We start from the raw sequence: 22,118 nt of genomic DNA, 5'->3' as shown, positions 1-22,118 counted from the left end.
CAGTCTAAAGCTTTAGCCTGTTGGTGCCTCTGGATCAAAATCCATCTCTACACCCCAATGTTTTCCCTGTGCCTTCCTCATTGCTTTGTTACATAGCTTACCAGCCTATAAGTCAACTGGTAAAGTGACACCTAGATCCCATTTCCTCCTTAGTAGTTTCCATTATAGTGCCATTAATACTATTTTTCACCTTTGGGTTTTTGAGACCCAAGTGCATGATTTTGCATTTTTTTTATAATAATAATACATAATTATTATTACATTACAAAATATAAAGAAACCTGCTAATACATAATAAGCTTACCAATGAAGTAATCAACTCTGTGTCCCATCATGTTAGTTGATTTCGATGGACAATTGAAACGTAGGTACTTCGCAATTGCCTTTTCATCTTTGGTTGGCTCACCTACCTCCTGTGGGAGAACACAAAGACTCTAAGCATGTACATTTAGTTTTAAAGTCATACATTTCACCTTCAAATTGGCCTCAATTACCTGTATTAGCACATAGGAATGAGTGCTATGGTTAACATTGAAGAGGAGAAACCCATACAAGAAATATTTTATGAAGTCCAAGTAAAGAAACCAAAACTTACTTCTGGCTAACTGTAATACAACAAATAAAAAGCAATACTTTTACTAAAGTAAGCCTCAAATGGTGATTTCCATTATTAGAGCAACACAACACTCCTCACTTAACATTTAAAATTAGAATGGACAAGAAAAAATAAGATTTTACTTACCGATAAATCTATTTCTCGTAGTCCGTAGTGGATGCTGGGGACTCCGTCAGGACCATGGGGATTAGCGGCTCCGCAGGAGACAGGGCACAAAAGTAAAAGCTTTAGGATCAGGTGGTGTGCACTGGCTCCTCCCCCTATGACCCTCCTCCAAGCCTCAGTTAGGATACTGTGCCCGGACGAGCGTACACAATAAGGAAGGATTTTGAATCCCGGGTAAGACTCATACCAGCCACACCAATCACACTGTACAACCTGTGATCTGAACCCAGTTAACAGCATGATAACAGCGGAGCCTCTGAAAGATGGCTCACAACAATAATAACCCGATTTTTGTAACAATAACTATGTACAAGTATTGCAGACAATCCGCACTTGGGATGGGCGCCCAGCATCCACTACGGACTACGAGAAATAGATTTATCGGTAAGTAAAATCTTATTTTCTCTGACGTCCTAGTGGATGCTGGGGACTCCGTCAGGACCATGGGGATTATACCAAAGCTCCCAAACGGGCGGGAGAGTGCGGATGACTCTGCAGCACCGAATGAGAGAACTCCAGGTCCTCTTTAGCCAGGGTATCAAATTTGTAGAATTTTACAAACGTGTTCTCCCCCGACCACGTAGCTGCTCGGCAGAGTTGTAATGCCGAGACCCCTCGGGCAGCCGCCCAGGATGAGCCCACCTTCCTTGTGGAATGGGCCTTGACAGATTTAGGCTGTGGCAGGCCTGCCACAGAATGTGCAAGTTGAAATGTGCTACAAATCCAACGAGCAATCGTCTGCTTAGAAGCAAGAGCACCCAGTTTGTTGGGTGCATACAGGATAACAGCGAGTCAGTTTTCCTGACTCCAGCCGTCCTGGAAACCTATATTTTCAGGGCCCTGACAACATCTAGCAACTTGGAGTCCTCCAAGTCCCTAGTAGCCGCAGGTACCACAATAAGCTGGTTCAGGTGAAACGCTGACACCACCTTAGGAAGAAACTGGGGACGAGTCCGCAGCTCTGCCCTGTCCGAATGGACAATCAGATATGGCTTTTGTGAGACAAAGCCGCCAATTCTGACACTCGCCTGGCCGAGGCCAGGGCCAACAGCATGGTCACTTTTAATGTGAGATATTTCAAATCCACAGATTTGAGCGGTTTAAAATGTGATTTGAGGAATCCCAGAACTACGTTGAGATCCCACAGTGCCACTGGAGGCACAAAAAGGGGGTTGTATATGCAATACTCCCTTGACAAACTTCTGGACTTCAGGAACTGAAGCCAATTCTTTCTGGAAGAAAATTGACAGGGCCGAAATTTGAACCTTAATGGACCCCAATTTGAGGCCCATAGACACTCCTGTTTGCAGGAAATGCAGGAATCGACCGAGTTGAAATTTCTTCGTGGGGCCTTCCTGGCCTCACACCACGCAACATATTTTCGCCACATGTGGTGATAATGTTTTGCGGTCACCTCCTTCCTGGCTTTGACCAGGGTAGGAATGACCTCTTCCAGAATGCCTTTTTCCCTTAGGATCTGGCGTTCCACCGCCATGCCGTCAAACGCAGCCGCGGTAAGTCTTGGAACAGACCTGGTACTTGCTGAAGCAAGTCCCTTCTTAGCGGCAGAGGCCATGAGTCCTCTGTGAGCATTTCTGGAAGTTCCGGGTGCCACGTCCTTCTTGGCCAATCCGGAGCCACGAGTATAGTAGTGTTCACTCTAGGAATTTTTTAGGGCAGGGTGCTGATCACGGGTAGGGCACATTTTTCATTCGGGAGGGCACATTTTTCGTTCGGGAGGGCACATTTTTCAATTAGAAGGGCAAAATTAGGTACATACTATAATGCTTGGTCCTCCCATTCCCACATGATAAAGAATGGGCAGTGCGCGCCAAAGGCGAAAATTTAGGGGCGTTGTTTTTCGTGGGGTTAGGGGCATGGCCACATAATAGTGGCAATTCACATTACACCACACAATAGTGCAGCTAATACACACTGCACCAGGTAGAACCTCCTATACACACTGCGACAGGTAGAGCACGTTATACATATTGCGCCAGGCAGAGCACATTCTACACTTTGCGCCAGGCAGAGCACGTTATACACATTGCGCCAGGTAGAGAGCACTGAGACACACTGCACCAGGTAGAGAGCACTGAGACACACTGCACCAGGTAGAGAGCACTGAGACACACTGCACCAGGTAGAGAGCACTGAGACACACTGCACCAGGTAGAGAGCACCGAGAAACATTGCACCAGGTAGAGAGCACTGAGAAACATTGCACCAGGTAGAGAGCACCGAGAAACATTGCACCAGGTAGAGAGCACTGAGAAACATTGCACCAGGTAGAGAGCACCGAGAAACATTGCACCAGGTAGAGAGCACCGAGAAACATTGCACCAGGTAGAGAGCACCGAGAAACATTGCACCAGGTAGAGAGCACCGAGAAACATTGCACCAGGTAGAGAGCACTGAGAAACATTGCACCAGGTAGACAGCACCGAGAAACATTGCACCAGGTAGAGAGCACCGAGAAACATTGCACCAGGTAGAGAGCACCGAGAAACATTGCACCAGGTAGAGAGCACCGAGAAACATTGCACCAGGTAGAGAGCACCGAGAAACATTGCACCAGGTAGAGAGCACCGAGAAACATTGCACCAGGTAGAGAGCACCGAGAAACATTGCACCAGGTAGAGAGCACCGAGAAACATTGCACCAGGTAGAGAGCACCGAGAAACATTGCACCAGGTAGAGAGCACCGAGAAACATTGCACCAGGTAGAAAGCACTGAGACACATTGGAGGAGGAGGGGGGGGGGGTAGATGGTTCCGCACACACATAAGACAAGGGGTAGTGGGGCCACACACACAGGGGGTTGGGGGGGGCAGGAGGGCACAAGGTGTCACACACACGGGGGGGGCGCACAAACCAGGGTGAGGGGGGTAAAGTGTGCCACACACAAAGGCTGGGGGTAAATGGGGTCACATGCAGGGGGTGGGGGCAGGATATGGCAATGCATTAAAATACATGTTCATTACTTTGTGTGTATCTACTTACTCACACTCTGGCAGCTGAGGGTCACACTCCGGTAGATGGGTACGCTGGCCAGTGGCACTGGCTGGTGGGAGATGGGGGCTGCCCGCGGGTGTCTGGCCATGCACACAGAGAGGAGGGAGGGCTGGGTTTGCCTCGGCGGGAGAGGCAAACCCAGCCCTCCTGTCTCTCGCAGAGGAGGGGAGATGCGGCGGCTGACAACTAAGGACGGACGAGGTGGGCGGGCGGGACGGACGAGGTGGGCGGGACAGATGGGGCGGTACAGACGGGGCGGGCCGCGGAGGTCTCTGTCTCTCATGCAGGGAGACAGTGTGACTGTGATTAAGCACACTGGATTACTGCAGTAATGTGTCCGGTGGCTTGGCGGGGTCCGGCGGGCAGCAAAGTGCGGGGCGGGAGGGCGCACACAAATGGGCAGGGCGGCATTCAGGTGTCTAAAAAAGGGGCAGGGCGCAGCGCCCTGTGAAAGACACCTAGAGTGAACACTAGTATAGTTCTTACTCCTCTACGTCTTATAATTCTCAGTACCTTGGTTATGAGAAGCAGAGGAGGGACCACATACACCGACTGGTACACCCACGGTGTTACCAGAACGTCCACAGATATTGCTTGAGGGTCTCTTGACCTGGCGCAATACCTGTCCAGTTTTTTGTTCAGGCGGGACGCCATCATGTCCACCTTTGGTCTTTCCCAACGGTTCACAATCATGTGGAATACTTCCCGATGAAGTCCCCACTCTCCCGGGTGGAGGTCGTGCCTGCTGAGGAAGTCTGCTTCCCAGTTGTCCACTCCCGGAATGAACACTGCTGACAGTGCTATCACATGATTTTTCGCCCAGCGAAGAATCCTTGCAGTTTCTGCCATTGCCCTCCTGCTTCTTGTGCCGCCCTGTCTGTTTACGTGGGCGACTGCCGTGATGTTGTCCCACTGGATCAATACCGGCTGACCTTGAAGCAGAGGTCTTGCTAAGCTTAGAACATTGTAAATTGCCCTTAGCTCCAGTATATTTATGTGGAGAGAAGTCTCCAGACTTGATCACACTCCCTGGAAATTTTTTCCCTGTGTGACTGCTCCCCAGCCTCTCAGGCTGGCATCCGTGGTCACCAGGACCCAGTCCTGAATGCCGAATCTGCGGCCCTTTAGTAGATGAGCACTCTGCAGCCACCGCAGAAGAAACACCCTTGTCCTTGGAGACAGGGTTATCCGCTGATGCATCTGAAGATGCGATCCGGACCATTTTTCCAGCAGATCCCACTGAAAAGTTCTTGCGTGAAATCTACCGAATGGAATCGCTTCGTAAGAAGCCACCATTTTTCCCAGGACCCTTGTGCAATGATGCACTGACACTTTTCCTGGTTTTAGGAGGTTCCTGACTAGCTCGGATAACTCCCTGGCTTTCTTCTCCGGGAGAAACACCTTTTTCTGGACTGTGTCCAGAATCATCCCTGGGAACAGCAGACGTGTCGTCGGAAACAGCTGCGGTTTTGGAATATTTAGAATCCACCCGTGCTGTCGTAGAACTACTTGAGATAGTGCTACTCCGACCTCCAACTGTTCTCTGGACCTTGCCCCTATCAGGAGATCGTCCATTTTCTTTGAAGAAGAATCATCATTTCGGCCATTACCTTGGTAAGGACCCGGGGTGCCGTGGACAATCCAACCGGCAGCGTCTGAAACTGATAGTGACAGTTCTGTACCACGAACCTGAGGTACCCTTGGTGAGAAGGGCAAATTGGGACATGGAGGTAAGTATCCCTGATGTCCCGGGACACCATATAGTCCCCTTCTTCCTGGTTCGCTATCACTGCTCTGAGTGACTCCATCTTGATTTGAACCTTTGTATGTAAGTGTTCAACTATTTCAGATTTAGAATAGGTCTCACCGAGCCGTCGGGCTTCAGTACCACAATATATTGTGGAATAATACCCCTTTCCTTGTTGTAGGAGGGGTACTTTGATTATCACCTGCTGGGAATACAGCTTGTGAATTGTTTCCACTACTGCCTCCCTGTCGGAGGGAGACGTTGGTAAAGCTGACTTCAGGAACCTGCGAGGGGGAGACGTCTCGAATTTCCAATCTGTACCCCTGGGATACTACTTGTAGGATCCAGGGGTCCACTTGCGAGTGAGCCCACTGCGTGCTGAAACTCTTGAGACGACCCCCCCCACCGCACCCGAGTCCGCTTGTAAGGCCCCAGCGTCATGCTGAGGACTTGGCAGAAGCGGTGGAGGGCTTCTGTTTCTGGGAATGGGCTGCCTGCTGCAGTCTTCTTCCCTTTCCTCTATCCCATGGCAGATATGACTGGCCTTTTGCCCGCTTGCCCTTATGGGGACGAAAGGACTGAGGCTGAAAAGACGTTGTCTTTTTCTCCTTTATACGGCAATACTTCCATGTGCCGTTTGGAATCTGCATCACCTGACCACTGTCGTGTCCATAAACAACTTCTGGCAGATATGGACATCGCACTTACTCTTGATGCCAGAGTGCAAATATCCCTCTGTGCATCTCGCATATATAGAAATGCATCCTTTAAATGCTCTATAGTCAATAAAATACTGTCCCTGTCAAGGGTATCAATATTTTCAGTCAGGGAATCCGACCAAGCCACCCCAGCGCTGCACATCCAGGCTGAGGCGATCGCTGGTCGCAGTATAACACCAGTATGTGTGTATATACTTTTTAGGATATTTTCCAGCCTCCTATCAGCTGGCTCCTTGAGGGCGGCCCTACCTGGAGACGGTACCGCCACTTGTTTTGATAAGCGTGTGAGCGCCTTATCCACCCTAAGGGGTGTTTCCCAACGCGCCCTAACTTCTGGCGGGAAAGGGTATACCGCCAATAATTTTCTATCGGGGGAAACCCACGCATCATCACACACTTCATTTAATTTATCTGATTCAGGAAAAACTACAGGTAGTTTTTTCACACTCCACATAATACAAGTACCACAAAAAAGGGTATTATCAGAAATATGTAACACCTCCTTCATTGCCCTTAACAAGTAACGTGTGGCCCTAAAGGAAAATACGTTTGTTTCTTCACCGTCGACACTGGAGTCAGTGTCCGTGTCTGTGTCGACCGACTGAGGTAAAAGGACGTTTTAACGCCCCTGACGGTGTTTGAGACGCCTGGACAGGTACTAATTGGTTTGCCGGCCGTCTCATGTCGTCAACCGACCTTGCAGCGTGTTGACATTATCACGTAATTCCTTAAATAAGCCATCCATTCCGGTGTCGACTCCCTAGAGAGTGACATCACCATTACAGGCAATTGCTCCGCCTCCTCACCAACATCGTCCTCATACATGTCGACACACACGTACCGACACACAGCACACACACAGGGAATGCTCTGATAGAGGACAGGACCCCACTAGCCCTTTGGGGAGACAGAGGGAGAGTTTGCCAGCACACACCAAAAACGCTATAATTATACAGGGACAACCTTTATATAAGTGTTTTTCCCTTATAGCATTTTAATATATATAGTCATATCGCCAAATAAGTGCCCCCCCTCTCTGTTTTAACCCTGTTTCTGTAGTGCAGTGCAGGGGAGAGCCTGGGAGCCTTCCCACCAGCATTTCTGTGAGGGAAAATGGCGCTGTGTGCTGAGGAGAATAGGCCCCGCCCCCTTTTCGACGGGCTTCTTCTCCCGTTTTTCTGAGACCTGGCAGGGGTTAAATACATCCATATAGCCCCCAGGGGCTATATGTGATGTATTTTTAGCCAGAATAAGGTACTATCATTGCTGCCCAGGGCGCCCCCCCCCAGCGCCCTGCACCCTCAGTGACCGCTGCTATGAAGTGTGCTGACAACAATGGCGCACAGCTGCAGTGCTGTGCGCTACCTTATGAAGACTGAAAAGTCTTCTGCCGCCGGTTTCTGGACCTCTTCACTTTTCGGCATCTGCAAGGGGGTCGGCGGCGCGGCTCCGGGACGAACCCCAGGGTGAGACCTGTGTTCCGACTCCCTCTGGAGCTAATGGTGTCCAGTAGCCTAAGAAGCCAATCCATCCTGCACGCAGGTGAGTTCACTTCTCTCCCCTAAGTCCCTCGATGCAGTGAGCCTGTTGCCAGCAGGACTCACTGAAAATAAAAAACCTAACAAAACTTTTACTCTAAGCAGCTCTTTAGGAGAGCCACCTAGATTGCACCCTTCTCGGCCGGGCACAAAAATCTAACTGAGGCTTGGAGGAGGGTCATAGGGGGAGGAGCCAGTGCACACCACCTGATCCTAAAGCTTTTACTTTTGTGCCCTGTCTCCTGCGGAGCCGCTAATCCCCATGGTCCTGACGGAGTCCCCAGCATCCACTAGGACGTCAGAGAAAATCAGGGTCTCGCTATTGACAAAACTTTCTTTCCAGGATTTCTTTTCGTTTTACTTTTGTAGTGATGTATAAACCAGACTGTCTTGGTTTACCATAAGCCTTAAGATGTGGTTTTAACTGCCCCCCACCCCCTTTTATTTTAATAGGTTCTTGTTTTTCAAACGTTGATTAGTCGAACTGTTTTCAACAGACTAAATATAATGAAATGTTGATTAAAAATACACTGTTCGCTAATAGATGGATGCATACACTGTACACTCAATGTAAATGGTGCCATAGAAATCAATTTGTATTATTTTATTATGCATCCAAAGAACTCTAACAACGCATAAATGCAAAATCACCCTTAGGCTGGAGAAGCCATTACTGATGCCAGAGATCGCGTTAATGTCTCAGAAAACAGTTAGCCAAGCTACATACCAGCACTTGACTAATAGGCCCTACACACATGCCGATTTTCTGAAAGATATGAACGATCTCGTTCATAAATGAACGAGAACTCGTTCATATCTTTCAGTGTGGAGACTCCAGCGATGAACGATGCGCGGCCCCGCGCTCGTTCATCGCTGGTCTCCCGTCGGCTGTGCATGCAGGCCAATATGGACGATATTTGCCTGCACTTCAATGCAGCCGCGTGACGGGGGGAGTGAAGAAACTTCACTCTCCCCGTCACTGCCCCCCCCCGCCGCCGGGTCGCTCGTCGGCCGTATCCGCCGTCGGGCAGCTCGACGGCGGGTCGGCCAGTGAGTAGGGCCCTTGAGATCTACAGTAGGCAGACAAGGACAATATATGCAAACAAACACTCAGCAAAGTAAGCAATGAGTTGTCCAAAATAAGATTATTAATAAAAACAAAACGCCATGTATACTATAGGAAGGAGCATTTATAAAACACTGTGAGGAGATCAGGATAGGAGTGCCCTCTCCTTGGGTATATGGACACCTCAAAACAAATAGCAGCCAGAAAAACAGCACACCAGTCCAGTGTTTTCGTGCAATCTAGCCGTGGCTAGTTTTATTGTGCAGTACAAAAACAAAACCTAAAAATACATCCTAGCCTGTCTGGGTACTAACTAAACATCACAGATTCCCTCTCTAAAAGTGGCAGGACCTAATGCCCCTACCATAAACATATGCACAGTACTCGGTCAGTAAATCACAGGCCTGCTGCCTGTTTCTCCAGGTAGTGAGACCGTGAGCAAAGCCCTGACCCAGCTAATATCGGCCTCTTACAGGTGCAGGCACTAATTAGCCGGCTCTCAGGCTGAAGGACTGAAACCCCAAATTGGCTTTGTAGGTGGTGGAGCCCTGCTTTCTCTCACACACTCATACCCCCAGTACCCCTTATCCGGCTTGTCATAAAAGCCTCATCTCTAATCAAGCAGAACAGACAATTCCTGGGGGTTTAAATCACATAGGTCAAAAACCTGGGACAAACATATCTCTTGTGTATCACTTTACCAGTGCTTTTATCACGAACATGCACATAAATACACACAAAAACAGAGTAACCGAAAGTTAAAGGGCGACAAAGACCAGAATTTATAAACCCTGCATGGCTGCAAGTGCTATTTCTTTTTTTTTTCAAATGACACACTGTTGTCCATCCGTAAGGTGCTCCTCTTCTTCCAGTCAGAATCAGGAATGGAGCTGTGCTGAGTGGCATCATTATGAAATAATTATTTTGCAATACACAATTATAAAGGCTCTAAAGGTGTACTGCAAGACAATGACATAATAAATCTCTTCTCGTACAAAAGTACTACTGCGTGTGGGTTGAACATGTTATGTCGAAATTGCCCATATTGAAATGCCCAAATGAAATGTCAATATGTTAGAATATCGACATATAACCGTGGTGGCCCAGCAATGACTTGCCAGCTCCCAATGGCTGCATCGGTGTCTTCTATATCCTGGCTGTCATGTGTCTGCGACTTCTGGGTCAGACCTCCGATCCTCTGGTATTTCTCCCCTATCCCTAACACTTCCTCTGGTGCTTAAACCTAACCCCAACCACTCCCTGCAGCCTATCCCTAACCCTCCCACCCACAACTTAACCCTAGTGTCAATATTTCATCTGTCGACATTGCAGGAAAGTCAACACGTGTATGTTGACGTTTTAACATTGTCAACATTGTGTCATCATTGTGGTGCCCACGTTATTACTGTCGACCTTAAAACTACATCTCGTGTCTTAAGGTGGGTACACACGGAGAGATCCGTGCTTAATTTCTAAGCAATCGAGTCAAATTGCTTAGAAATTAAGCACAGATCTCTCGGTGTGTATGCCCCATAACGATAGCAATGTGTGGCCCAGCGTGTCACTATCACAGGTTCTAGATTGGCCTGCAAGTGGGCCACCTAATTAGATCGTTCACTTCACCGATGGGTGAAGGGAGCATCGTCGCACCCCCCTCCCACCCACACACACACACACACTCGCTCAGCGCAAACATCTCTGCCCGTGTGTACCCCCTCTTTACTATAGACAAGCACAAAGCATCAGTGGTCAAACAAACATGAAACAAAATGATTAAAAATGGTGTTTTCAAAATTTTTTACTGAGATTCTAATTTATAGCTTGAACTGTAAGGTTTTGTTTTTTATTTCAATTAGAATTTGACCTTGTTCAACTTCACATTCTGGTATTAAAAAATAAAATAAAATAAAAGGAAAACAAAAAAGGAAAATTATAAGGGAAATTACTCCGTTACAGCACCTGGTGTTTAATCTATGAAGTACACAAGTGTGATTGACATATCAGAGACCATGCTGCACAGGAAAGATTATGGCATATTTACTTCTTTCCTCTGTAGCAATGAAGCGCCATTCAAAGCAGAGTTATGTTTTTACTGCTCTATAATCCAAAAAAATTATCCAATCAACCAGAAACAACTGGTTTGTGTACTAAACCAGGAATTACTGGACCACTAACAGAGGAATGGTCTACCATTAAAGTTTTATTAGTTCTTTGTATTTACCTCCGCTGTGCTCCCTTAAAAAGTTGGAGTACTACAAAGCTCAGTGCTAGGTCCTCTGCTCTTCTGTATCTAAACCACTTCACTTGGAAAACCAATAGCAAACGACTTCAGCATCATTGCTATGCAGAGGATATCCACGTTTACTTATCCTCACACTCTGTGTAAGTTCATGTGTTACCGACCGCCTTTCTGCTATATTATCTTGCTGTCCTCCCACCACCTCAAGCTCAATATTTAATAAAAAACGAGCTAATAATACTCCCACCACTCAAAGAAATTACCGCTTACATCTCTACAATAGACCCTACCCCTCAAGCCTATTGCCTTTGTACATGTGCTTATCTACTTTTTCAATTTCCTTTCTGGAAGAAGCCCGGAGAGGAGATGATGCTGCCCACTACAGGGCGCAGGCCGGGCTCTCACATCATTAGAACAGGTCCACGGGGAGGGTTATTTAGCGAGACTCCATGTGATTATTTCCCAATCCCGCCCTCTTCGCTAGGAAGCAGGTTGGATGCAAGATGATATCTACCTACTCTTACGGGGGACTACCCAAAATTTTTTTAAATTAAATAGGAGTCTCTTGCAACTTCTGGGAGAGTAGAGCCTAGGTGTCATCCATGAATCTGAACAGTTCTTTACTTCTCACATTCAATCTTTCTCCAAATATGAACATATCTCACACAAAACAACGCAAAACATCAACTCATGCACTTATTATATCCATCATTGACTATTGCAATGGGATGCCGTCAGCATCCGGGCTGGCTGGATGCCAGCGGTCTAGTGGCCGACGCCGGAACACCGACTGCCGACATCCCGATGGTAACTATTGGGGTGAGGGTTAGGACTCGGGACTGTGGGGGGTGTTAGGGTTAAGCACTAGAAGGGGGTAGCCTTTGCCACCACCCCCCCCTGAGTCTTTGCCCTAGCAACCACTCTAGGCAGGTTAGTGTAGGGGGCAGGTAAATTAATTACCCAGCGTCCTGTCGTCATTCTAAAAGTCGGGGTGACGTGCCGGCATTGGATATCACACCCATTACAATAGCCTCCATACTGGTCTTCCCCTAAAAAGACTTACCACTAGAATCTATTTTGAATGCAGCTGCCAGACTGATTTTACTTGCAAAACGTTCTTCTGCTGCTACTCCGCTCTGTCGTTTCTTACATTGGCTGTCGGTAGCTTACCGAATCACTTGTACCCAGTCCCAGGAAGGGGATGCCCTTCCCTGCACAATATTCCTTTAGCCTCCAAATGTTATACAGCTCATTTCTAGCTGCATGATACCAGCACCCATCACTTATTTATACATTACTTCTTGGCCAGCTGGTGTCATGTATTCATACCAAAGTTGCCCCAGCTGGGATTATCAAATATATCCAAAGAGATGAAAACTCATGCTGATCATAATTACCTGAAGTCTCTATTGCTCCGCCATATCTGCCCCGACACAGGCTGTCTGGACGAAGTGGATGTGGAAGCGGAGCTTGTAAACAGGCATGTGCAGACACACTGCTTGTTCTCTGGGCATTTGGTTGTAGAAGACAACAAGCATAGCACACATAAAGTGACTTAATTTACATATATCATACAGTGCCCTGTAATTGGAGATACATATATCATACCTATACCGTGCACTGCCTTATGATAGGAGATTGGCTGCCGGCATCTTGTAGCAACCAATATCACACATTTTCTCTTACACTGAACAGATATGATGCGTGTAGATGGGATACCCCGAATCATTACCAAGAATTTAACTGCCCCCATAGGGACAGCAGCACTTTTACATGTTTGGCATTGAAAATAGAATTTAATTACCTACCGGTAAAATCCTTTTCTCGTAGAGGATACTGGGGTCCATTTAGTACCATGGGGTATAGACGGGTCCACTAGGAGCCATGGGCACTAAGTATTTGATAGTGTGGGCTGGCTCCTCCCTCTATGCCCCTCCTACCAGACTCAGTCTAGGAAACTGTTCTCGAGGAGACGGACACACTTCGAGAGAAGAATAGATAAGAATAGTGGTGAGATTCTGAACCAACACACACACACACACACACACACACACACACACACACCAAAAAGAAAGCCAGGCTAACCAAACTTGAAATAGGAACAGCAATGGCTGAACAAACATTTCTTAACCAAGTAACAGTGCAGGAAGAACGAAGCACTGGGTGAGCGCCCAGCATCCTCTACAGACCACAAGAAAAGGATTTACCGTAAGGTAATTAAAATCCAATTTCCTCTTACGTCCTAGAGGATACCGGGGTTCATTTAGTACCATGGGGATGTACCAAAGCTCCCAATCCGGGTGGGAGAGTGCAGAGGTTCCTGCAGAACTTGACCAAACTGAGGGTCCTCAGAGGCCAAAGTATCGAACTTGTAGAACTTAGCAAACGTGTTCGAACCTGACCAAGTAGCTGCTCGGCAGAGCTGTAAAGCCGAGACACCCCGGGCAGCCGCCCAGGAAGAACCCACCGACCTAGTAGAGTGGGACTGAACAGATTTTGGACACGGCAAACTTGCTGTGGAATAAGCATGCTGGATAGTAAGTCCGATCCAGCGTGCAATTGTCTGCTTTGAAGCAGGACACCCAATCTTACTGGGATCATAAAGAACAAATAGCGAGTCCGTCTTTCTGTGACGAGCTGTTCTTTTCACATACACCTTCAAAGCCCTCACAACATCCAAAGACTGAAGTAGCAGAGGTGTCGGTGACAACCGGAACCACAATAGGTTGGTTGATGTGAAACGCAGACACCACTTTAGGAAGAATTTGCTGACGAGTTCTGAGTTCAGCTCTGTCCTCATGGAAAATTAAATAGGGACTCTTGTGAGACAAAGCACCCATCTCCGACACACGTCTTGCTGAAGCCAAGGCCAACAGTGTGACGGTCTTCCACATAAGATATTTTACGTCCACCTCCTGTAACGGTTCAAACCAGTCCAATTGGAGGAACTGCAGCACCACATTGAGATCCCAAGGCACCGTGGGAGGCACAAAGGGAGGTTGGATGTGAAGAACACATTTCAAGAATGTCGGGACCTCAGGAAGAGAAGCCAACTGTTTCGGAAAGAAAATGGACAAGGTCGAAATTTGGACTTTTATGGAGCCCAGACGCAGGCCCACATCCACGCCTGCCTGCAGAAAAAGCAGGAAACATCCCAGATGAATTCCACCGCAGAATAATTTCTGCTCTCACACCAAGAGACGTATTTCTTCCAAATACGATGGTAATGCTTAGACGTTACCCCCTTCCTGGCTTGGAGCATAGTCAGGATAACCTTGTTAGGGATCCCTCTCCTGGCTAGAATCAGCCGTTCAACTTCTATGCCGTCAAACGTAGCCGTGGTAAGTCCTGATAGACGAATGGGCCCTACTGCAGAAGATACTCGCGAAGAGGTAGACGCCATGGATCTTCAAGGAGCATCTCCAGAAGGTCCACATACCAGGCCCTTCTTGGCCAGTACGGAGCAATGAGTGTTGCTTGAACCTTTTCTCTTTATATTCGTTTTAGAATTCTTGAGATCGGTGGAAGTGGAGGAAACACGTACACCATCTCATACACCCATGGAGTCGTCAGGGCGTCTATCACCACCGCCTATGGGTCTCTCGACCTGGAACAATACCGCCTGAGCATCTTGTTGAGACGAGAGGCCATCATGTCGATCTGTGGATATCCCCATCGACTTGTCAAGCACCTGAACACTTCCGGGTGGAGGCCCCACTCCCCCGGGTGCAGGTCGTGTCTGCTGAGGAAGTCTGCTTCCCAGTTGTCTACTCCCGGAATGAAGACCGCTGACAACGCCACAGCGTTTCCTTCTGCCCAGAGGAGAATTCTTGACACCTCTGACATTGATGCTCTGCTTTTCGTCTGCTGTCGGTTTATGTACGTTACTGCCGTCAAATTGTCCGACTGGACCTGAATTGCCCGATCTTGATGAAGATGCGAGGCCTGCAGAAGGGCGTTGTATATGGCCCTGAGTTCCAGAATGTTGATTGGAAGGATGACTTCCTGACTTGACCATTTTCCCTGAAACTGCACCCCCTGAGTGACTGCTGCTCAACCTCTGAGGCTTGAGTCTGTGGTTAACAGAATCCAGTTCTGAATTCCGAACCTCCATCCTGCGACGAAGTGAGAAGTCTGTAGCAACCCCAGAAGGGAGATCCTGGCCTTTGGCGACAGACGGATCCTCTGGTGCATGTGAAGATGCGATCCGGACCATTTGTCCAACAGATCGAGCTGGAAGGGTCTTGCGTGAAACCTTCTGTACTGAAGTGCGTCGTAAGAGGCCACCATTTTCCCCAGAAGACGAATGCACACATGCACAGACACCCGGGTTGGCTTCAGGACATCCCGAACCATCGATGGATTACCAATGCCTTTTCCAACGGAAGGAACACCTTTTGGGACTCAGTGTCCAGTATCATTCCCAGGAATGGAAGCCTCCATGTTGGCTCAAAGTGAGATTTCGGAAGGTTCCGAATCCACCGGTGATCCTGGAGGAGTTTGGTTGAGAGAGCAATGCTGTGCAGCAACATCTCCCTGGACGGCGCTTTTATCAGATCGTCCAGGTACGGAATTATATTCACTCCCTGTTTGCGGAGTAGAAACATCATCACTGCCATCACCTTGGTGAACACCCTCGGTGCCGTGGAGAGACCAAATGGCAGGGCCCGGAACTGGTACTGACAGTCCTGTAGTGCAAACCGGCGATTAGCCTGATGAGGTGGCCAGATCGGAATATGAAGGTACGCATCCTTGATATCCAGAGACACTAGGAATTCACCCTCCTCCAGACCTGATATCACTGTTCTCAGACTCCATCTTGAATTTGAACACCCGTAAGTATGGGTTCAAATATTTGAGGTTCAGAATAGGTCTTACTGAACCGTCCGGCTTCAGTACTACGAACAAGTTGGAATAGTATCCCTTGTTTAGTAGATGAGATGGAACTGGAACAATGACCTGAGTCTGTACCAGTTTTTGGATGGCTTGCTGTAAAGTTATACTTGTCTCTTGTGAAACTGGCAAGCCTTATTTGAAGAATCTGTGAGGTGGGAGTTTTTGGAACTCCAGTCTGTAACCCTGGGAAATAAGATTTATGACCCAGGAATCCTGGCACGAATTTGACCAGATCTGACTGAAGAATTGTAGTCGGGCTCCCACCTGACAGCCTTCCAGGCATTGAGGTCCACCGTTATGCTAAAATATTTGAGGAAGCAGAGCCTGAGCTCTGTTCCTGAGCACCTGCTGTTGCTGGTTTGCGTGGTTTACCTCTTGCGCCGCTGGAGGACGTAGAAGCACCTCTGGATTTGCCCTTGAATTAGCCGTCCAAAACGACTAACTTAGAAGCTGAGTAAGTATTCTTGGTTGGGGGGCTGAGGAAGGAAGATACGTAGACTTACCCGCAGTAGCTGTGGAGAACCATTTGTCTAATTCATCTCCAAACAAGGCATCTCCAGTGAATGGTAGGCCTTCCACGACCTTCCTGGAGTCCGCGTCAGCAGTCCACTGGCATAGCCACAAGCCCCTGCGTACAGACATTGCCATAGCGGTGGTGTGTGCGTTAAGCACGCCTATTTTCTTTATGGCTTCCACCATAAAGTTTGCAGAGTTCTGTATATGCTGCAGGAGTAAGACAACATCCCCCCCTTGATAAGTAATCTAACCCCTCAATTAGGTTACCTGACCATATAGCAATGGCTTTACTGATCCACGCACATGCAATAGTGGGTCTTTGAGCCACCCCCGCAGCAGTGTACAATGACTTGAGTGTAGTCTCAATTTTACGATCAGCCGTGTCTTTCAGGGAGCCTGCACCAGGAACAGGCAATACAATTTTACGTGACAGACTAGAGACTGATGCATCCACTATTGGTGGATTTTCCCATTTTTTCCTATCCTCCAGAGGAAAAGGAAAAGATGAGAGCAACCTTTTAGGCATTTGAAACTTCTTATCAGGATTAACCAATGGTTCTTCAAACAGGGTATTCAATTCCTTTGACACAGGAAAAGTGACTGAGGACTTCTTTTTTACATTAAAATAAGATTCCTCACACTCTTCAGACCTTATCGGGAATATGCAGAACATCTCTGATAGCCTCTTTAAGAGCCTCTATTCCCTGTGACAGAGCTGCATCCTCCCCCCTCGAGTTCACCTCCCCCTCCTCCATGTCTGACCTGTCAGAGTCAGATTGCAGGATATGGGCCAGAGATCGCTTTTGCGGACAAATAGGAGAGGATTGAGACGCTGTTTTGGGGACTGAGTCTCTGCTCATAAACTCATCCACAGTCTGTTTTAAGTATTGCGTCTCTCTCTCATTGCGGGACAATTTTGTAGAAAGAGTTGAGATCATTCCCTTAAGACAGGCATGTCCAAACTGCGGCCCTCCAGCTGTTGTGAAACTACATATCCCAGCATGCCCTGACACAGTTTTGCTGTCAGAGAATGCTAAAGCTGTGTCAGGGCATGCTGGGATGTGTAGTTTCTCAACAGCTGGAGGGCCGCAGTTTGGACATGCCTGCCTTAAGAGAATTAACCCATTCCGGTTCAGCCCTGTTAGTCTGTGAGCCCCAGGTGAAGAGGAACACTCTGTGGTACAAGAGAGACACTCTTTGCCTGACATAATGTAATGTGACAGCGCACACACACACACACACACACACACACACACACACACACAGGAAAGGTAAAGCCCAACTAACCCACAAAGAGTCCTTCAAGGAGAGTTGTTTGGAGTCAGCCCCCACTGCGCCCTTATCGCTAATGCCAAGCTTAGCCGGGTTGCAGACTAAATACTCGGGGACTTAGTACACTAATAGTCGCTCCCCCTCCCCTGCTATGACTCCCTGGTACCGCTGAGGTAATCTGGAGTCACACTGGTGGAGCTGCGCGTCCCTGTCAGTCAGCTTCTGTGTCCACTGCAGCGGGAAAATGGCGCTGGTGAGCTGCTGGATCCTCTCATAGTAAAGCCCTACCCCTTCAATGGCACGCTGTCTTCACACTTTTTTTATACTGGCTGAGAAATCTGGTGCTTAAGATGGAGAGAAAACCGTTTTAAGGCTGTTGTGCCAGTATGGGTACTGTGTACAGTGTACTGGGACGCAGTTTTGTACTGTGTCCGGAGACGCATTCCGCCCCGTGTAGAAGCTGTGCGTCTCCGTACCCTCATGCCACCATAATGGCCGGCAGCCCGCTAGCTGGGACGCCGGCTCAGTACTCACCACTCTTCATTCTTCTGGCTCTGTTAGGGGTGGCGACGTGCTGCGGGAATGTACGCTTGCCGTGGTGGGGCTTGCGAATAGTTCCCTGAGGAGCTCAGTGTCCTGTCAGCGGGGAACCCTTCAAGAGGTTGCCCCCCCTCCTAAGTCCCACGAAGCAGGCAGGCTGGTGCCAACCAGCCCTGCCTGAAAATAACAAACATAGAAAATAAATGCAGAAAACTCTTCAGGAGCTTCCTTCAGCGTGGGATAAGATAGAAAAAAAAAATGGATTCTCAAAATTAAATATTATGCCTACTCTCTAACCAACTGCATAGACAGAATGGAACGATCTGTTCAGTACGTTCCATCCTTCATTACCCTGCATGGCACAGCAAACGATATCTTCAGATTGACATGCATGTACGACCAACCTGAAGATGCGACATATGGCCCACGCGCTAGTGCGTGCATACTGGACAATGAGGACAATTTATTTTTCTAATCTGTAAGAAATCAACAAATTGCCCAAAATATCATCTAGTGTGTACCCAAGCTTCAGTCTATTTTTTTTTATTTTAACTAACAGGAAAACCAAGAATAAGGTTAATGTCATGTTTTCCATTACAAAGAGGAGTTTCAAAATTGGTACAACACTAAAAGTGAATGTATAATAACCAACCTAACTTTAAAAAACAATTAGCGTTTGATCGCAGCTTCGCTCGCGTGGATATCTGCTATTGCAAAGCGGAACTAATTTTACAAAGACCGTAGTGCCATCTAATATTGTATTATAATATTTTATATTGTACACGTTGACCACAAAATGTCTTTGCAAACAATATTTGTAGTTTTTCCTTCAGGGATCAACACAAAAATATGCTTGGGGCTACTAACTCGTGAACTGCCCATGGGAGAAGCAGCTGGTCTATATCTACAGCCCTGAACGTTTGCCCCTGCAACTTGTTGATCGTCATAACGAAGCAGACACTTACAGGAAACTGCAGGCACTTGAATTAAAAAGGAAAAATGTTGGGGTTAAGGGGAATACGTGGTATAAACACAGTCTCACCTGGACCACATCCTGCCTCAATTAGATTCCTCTGTAGAGCAGTCACTTTAAGGCGCCCTACACATTAGGCGATGTGCCGCCGAGGTGCCCGACGGCCGACCCGGCAGCAGGGGGGGGGGGGGGCAGTGACGGGGGGGGGAGTGAAGTTTCTTCACTCCCCCCGTCACCCGGCTACATAGACGTGCAGGCAAATATGGACGATCCCGGCTCCATAGACGTGCAGGCAAATATGGACGATTGCATGCACAGCCGACATTAATGAACGAGATCGTTCATATCGTGCAGTGATATCGGCATGTGTGTAGGGCCTATAAGTTGGGTTCTGATGCATAACTTGGCCAGAGTCAAGTTCCGCAGAAGCATGATCAGAACACCAACTTTCAAAGTGCTGTGTGTCAAGCTGTTTTTTCCATTATTGCTCCTCTCCTTAATGTCACATTGAGATCATATATACCTCAGTTTCTGTGTAGGCCACCAGGCTATACAGGATGTGGTCAAGTGACCGCTGCTCAGGATCCCGGCGGTCATCATGCAGACGCAGGGATCCCAAGCAATTAAATTGCCGGCAGACAGAATGCTGACCCACAGATTTCCACTTGTGGGTATCCACGACACCCATAAAGTGGGAATAGCACCTGTGGCGGGTTTGCTGTGCTCGCCATGCTGCGGACTCAGTGGCTCGCTGCAGGTTCTATTTCCACTCTGTGGGTGTCGTGGACACCCACGAGTGCGAATAGACCCTGTTAGCCAGGATTCTGGCTGGCAGCATTGTCAGTCATTGGGATTCCAGCGTTGGCATCCTGACCGCCAGGATCCCGATTGCAGGCAATGTAACAACATCCTACTGAGAGTGGTCATGGACCATGTGTAGCACAATGCTTGTAAAAACCATCCATCCGCTGAATGACCAGTTTTACTCATAACATTCACAGTTATAACAGGATATGATGTGGCGTTTCCAGTAGCAGAAGACTATTTACTCTTAGCACACTGTTATCGATGACGTCTGGGCAGTTCATAAACCAAGAGTAAACAAATGACAGCGAAACACAAATTTTAAACACATACGTCTCATGATTCTTTTCATGATCTAAATAACAAATTTCTACAGCACTACAGAAATTGGTTGCACTACATAAACATAAAATAATCAATGACTGACAATGGCTCAGAAAGTGAGGAACATTTTTAAAATGTACTGTACATCTGTTTTTAGAGTACATTTGTATATATATCGACTCGTACACACTTAAATATTTAAAGTAGCGCCTACAGTATACAGTATTTACATTTTAGCCACAAAAACCAGGTCCATATAATTATATCTATCACAATACCGCAGTAAATCATAAACTCTGGCACTATAAATTATTCCCAGTACACTATGGTGTATTTCTAGCACAGATATATATGTGAGGTAACATATTTCAGAACAAGGTAGCAGATTATACTGGGACACACAGGCACACACATGCAGATTATACTGGGACACACAGACACACACATGCTGCCATATATGTGTGGCATTCCCCATGCCCCTGCGATGTGTGCACACGCCTGCCAGTGGCTATCACCACCAGCAGCAGAGACCAGGCTGTAACATAAGTGTGTCTGAACCCACCACCCCCCAGCTGCCAGCACCCCGGGCACCGCACTGCCCCCTCTCCCCGCATCCTCCTCCAACAGGCAGCACACACACGCACACCGCACGGAGGGGGTGACAGCTGTTCCCAGGCACTGACCGGCACTCACCTCCCCCCATGCCACAGGGCAGCTGCAGCCATCCCTCCCCGGCCTCAGCACCGGATGCTCCGCGCAGCCACACAGGGGGAATCCCAGATCATGACCGGGGCCTCCTGCTCAGCCGTCCGCCATGGTGATAGGGGCAGCAGACATCTATACACTGCTTATAGGCCAGCCAGCCCCGCGTATACATGTCTCCGCTGCCCGTCCGGGGCTGTGACACGGGCGATCCCAGAGAGATACCCCCTTCTCCGAATCATAATTACCTGAATCCGCTTCTTCACTCTCCTCCGCTCCGCCATGTCTGCCCCGAGCCCGGCTGTCTGGTGACGTGGATGGGCGGGGCTAGCAGGCGGGCACGTGGCTGGAGGCTCGCATACCACACTGCACACACACACACACACAGACGCGCGCTCCCGGGGACTGGTGTTGTGTATCTGTACTGTAGTGTCCGGCTACAGGAGGGCTTAGGTACTCATCATCACATCATCTCACAGTTAAGGCTGGGGTACCACATATAGCCAGTGTATGTAGTATACTGTACATAATATACTGTAACACGTATCATACAAATCCCTGTGACTGGAGACACTTGTCAGGCAATGGCATATACAGTGCTCTGTAACTTGCGTTACATGTGTCACACGCATATATCAGAGAGTTAAAGGAATTAACAGTACAATATCAAAATAGGCCCTCATCATGACGAGTCCACATGGTAAGCCATAAAATCACAAGTAGTGTAATCGTATTTTCTCTTACGTCCTAGAGGATGCTGGGGTCCACATTAGTACCATGGGGTATAGACGGGTCTACTAGGTGCAACTGGCACTTAAAGAGTTTGAGAGTGTGGGCTGTCTCCTCCCTCTATGCCCCTCCTACCAGACTCAGTTTAGAATATGTGCCCGGAGGAGCCGGTAACAGCTAGAGGAGCTCCTAGAGCTTCTTTGGTTTTATTTTTTTATAAGAGTTAGTATAGGCACAGGGAGGCTGCTGGCAACAGC

At 48.0% G+C, this 22,118-nt stretch overlaps 1 protein-coding gene across 1 annotated transcript in view; it reads right to left on the bottom strand.

Moving 5' to 3' along the window:
• SEC62 (SEC62 homolog, preprotein translocation factor) overlaps window positions 1–21,524 on the bottom strand; it is a 106,680-nt gene extending 85,156 nt beyond the window's left edge. The window contains exons 1-2 of the mRNA XM_063916212.1: window positions 21,381–21,524; window positions 305–413 (exon numbers count right to left, since the gene is read on the bottom strand). Of these exons, the coding sequence (XP_063772282.1) occupies window positions 305–413; window positions 21,381–21,416 (145 nt within the window). The 5' untranslated portion in view covers window positions 21,417–21,524. The remainder of the gene's footprint in view (window positions 1–304; window positions 414–21,380) is intronic.
• Between the last annotated feature and the right edge of the window lie 594 nt (window positions 21,525–22,118).

Source organism: Pseudophryne corroboree, chromosome 4 (assembly GCF_028390025.1).
Source record: "Pseudophryne corroboree isolate aPseCor3 chromosome 4, aPseCor3.hap2, whole genome shotgun sequence".
NCBI lineage: Eukaryota > Metazoa > Chordata > Amphibia > Anura > Myobatrachidae > Pseudophryne > Pseudophryne corroboree.
This window is presented reverse-complemented; position numbering and strand designations above follow the sequence as displayed.